This window comes from Zophobas morio, unplaced genomic scaffold (genome assembly GCF_036711695.1).
Source record: "Zophobas morio isolate AGI-343-1 ecotype UQ-CSIRO unplaced genomic scaffold, CSIRO_AGI_Zmor_V1 ptg000011l, whole genome shotgun sequence".
NCBI classification, from domain to species: domain Eukaryota; kingdom Metazoa; phylum Arthropoda; class Insecta; order Coleoptera; family Tenebrionidae; genus Zophobas; species Zophobas morio.
In genome coordinates this window covers 20,486,567-20,489,399 of record NW_026972116.1, presented here as the reverse complement: position 1 = coordinate 20,489,399, position 2,833 = coordinate 20,486,567, and the positions used below count along the sequence as shown (strand labels likewise).

The 2,833-nt window shown below is 31.1% G+C and overlaps 1 protein-coding gene across 1 annotated transcript; it reads right to left on the bottom strand.

The window, feature by feature from the left end:
* Nucleotides 1–820: 820 nt before the first annotated feature.
* Nucleotides 821–2,229, bottom strand: LOC135127374 (odorant receptor 85c-like). The gene is made up of 6 exons (XM_064053819.1): nt 2,212–2,229; nt 1,449–2,161; nt 1,298–1,397; nt 1,137–1,241; nt 930–1,085; nt 821–880 (listed from the first exon to the last, which is right to left on the bottom strand). The coding sequence occupies exons 1-6, from the start codon at nt 2,227–2,229 to the stop codon at nt 821–823; spliced, it is 1,152 nt and encodes a 383-aa protein (XP_063909889.1).
* Between the last annotated feature and the right edge of the window lie 604 nt (nt 2,230–2,833).

Sequence of the window (2,833 nt, the reverse complement as noted above, 5' to 3'; positions counted from 1 at the left end):
TTTTAAGGTATACTTCTTAATGAACATTTGTTCTAGAAAATTTTAGATCACGTCATCAATTTTTTGAAGGAATTAATAAAAAATTTTGCTCCGTGGATCAATAAAAAAACAAATTTCAAAGAAGTGATTTTATTTTAAAGATGTTATTTTTAGGCTTTCAAACAAACTGTAAAATTTCAACCTATGATATTTAAAAAACATATTTTGAAGATAGTTTCTATCCACGTTTTAGTGCCCAATCTTTAGACATAACAACATTAAGGAAGAGAAAACAGTTGGTAAAACTAGGTAAGATAAAACGAAAATGAAACCACACCTTCGAAACAAATATCAAAATTACGACCTCTTCGTTGATTTTTTTGTAATACTTTATTGTATACATTTTAACAAAAACAAAAATGGATGAATACATTATGTCAAAATTATGAAAAAAAGTATATTTAAAAATTAAGAACGAATTACACTGAAATTTGATAATTTTTGAGTTCTAACAAGAGTGTCATAAAAACATTAATATAGCACGACTACATTTATATAACCTTAGCTATTTACAACAAAAAACTGTTGAAAATTGAAGTAGTAATTTAAAGTATATATACTTATGTGACGATTTCACATAAGTATTTTAAACCAAAAATAGATATTCCATATATGCCGTTTTTAATCTTCTTCAATTGTTTATCAACTGCTGACTTAATGTGGCAAAATTTTAATTCTAATTGGTCGCTGTAGACTCCTCTCTCTCTGCTGAAGGCGGAGCTTATACCGACCAGTAAAAGAAACAGCTACAGAAAAATAGAAATCTAGAACATAGCTATTTTTACGATTTTGCATATATATGTTGAAGAACAGCAAAATAAGAATAGGACGATCTCAAAATCTGAAATAAATAAACAGTGGTAAAACTATCTCACGATAGAAAATCTTACGCCAGTTAATGTTGTCAAAGACAGAGTGACAAATCCTCCCGCTGTCAAACAAACCGGTTTCTTCGTTTTTTCTAAGAAAATTGTCACGTTTCTACGAATTGCCAAATCAGACTTGTACCAGTTCGACATATAGAAAGATTCTCCAATTGTGCTACTCTAAAATAAAGCACTTATACTTGAGTTAGCTAATGTAACTAACTACTTAACTGTTGTCATAACATCATGACCGTACCAACAATACATCGCTATTTGCAACATAACACACAAAAAATACATCACCAGAAAACAAAACTGCAAACTAAATGGAGGTACCTAAAAGTTAAATAGAGAAATAGTTTGATCATTGTAAAAATTCTGCCACAAATTACAATAATCATCATAAAACCGGTGAAACAAATAGCTATCACACTATTAAAAAATTGTAAAAATATTCCCTTAGAAAACATTTGCTCGATTTTGTAAACCAATCTACAACGTCTTCGTTTAAACACAATTATTATTTTTATTTTATTTTTTCACCTGACAATTTCCTTATGATGATTTACACATTTTTCGAAACTGTGATTCGTTTCTTGCACATTTTCGTTACCATAATCGATTCTTCTCAAGTTTTCTTTCAAAATTTCAAACTGCCCTGAGGCCACACTTATCAACAACCAAGTCAAAATATCAATAGTAGAATTAGTGTAAGCAGTGTTAACCACACCCACCATCTGATACGCAAAAGTCAGATAATAATAATCGTTTACGTTATAAGGAAACCATCCAGGAATGGGCAAAGTTTTGTGTTTTTCAGGGTCCAGATACGGCGTCAAACCGTACAAACTCACAGCTCCTATAACCATAATTCGAAAAACCTTACCAACAATCCGGCACGTGGATATTTTTTGTTGTAGTAAATCGAAACAGTGGTTCGAGTGGTCGTAAAGCACTGACAAGGTTAAAGCGTCTTCGATTTCCAGCAGAACTTTCTTGTACCACACGAAATTAATAAATTTGCACATGAAGGTGGCGAGAGTTGTGAAGTACTGAAGCGATTCTGAAACTTTTGAAAGGTTTTTGTCCGTGCCGTCGATTATCAGCTGCACCGTCATGGAAATGATTTGGGTTACAGAAACAAAAAGGTTTAGGAAAGTTCCTGAAAAGTGTGCGATTTTTCGTGAAGATGGGTAAACTCCGATTAAAAGTAGGAGTTTTTTTTCTATTGTGAAAGTTTTTCTGAGGTCGTACTCCTGAAAGTGGTAGTTGTTATATGATTTTCAGTTCGGCGCTTTAGCTTTACTTGTACTCTAAAATCCATAGCGACTTGTGGGTGAATAACTCTATTCAACTGTGAGTAGTTGGTGGTTTTACCCGTTGTAACTAGTTAGTAATTAAGTATATTCAGATCAAAAATATCTAATCCTGTTGGTCAAATATTAATGTCGTCTGTCAGTGTAATAAGCGGGAGTAGATTCCACAATTATAGGGTTGTTGATTATTTGATCTAGTTGGAAAAACTGAAAAACCTTTTTCTGTAATAGATACCTGTGTATTTTAAAGATTTTTTCAAGCATTTGACTCTTTATTAAATATTGAAAGAGAATAAGGAGGAAGGTAGAAATTTCTTGAATTTAGAATTAACAAATTTTCCAGCTAACAGTGGGGGAAAACGGTTTTAATACTGATCGTAAAATATTAATTCCTTTTTTACTTGAACCTAAAAATAAAAACGTAAAAATAAAATATATGTATAAATGTATAAATAGGTTCTAAGAGCTATGAAACGTGGAAAAAATATGAAATTAGTTCGAGAAGTAAAACAAAAGTGGAACCACAAAAGGAAGGAAGCTTGAGAAGATAATAAAAGAAAATAAAAAGTGTGATCAATTAAAAAAGAAGAATATAAAATGTAAGTTATAACA

Bases quoted from the DNA above. Each gene is read 5' to 3' on its own strand.
- LOC135127374 (XM_064053819.1), bottom strand. The intron at 1,242-1,297 runs GTAATTTGTGGC...TTTAACTTTTAG, and splicing joins CCGGTTTTATGATGATTATT to GTACCTCCATTTAGTTTGCA. The intron at 881-929 runs GTAAGATTTTCT...TATTTATTTCAG, and splicing joins CTTTGACAACATTAACTGGC to ATTTTGAGATCGTCCTATTC.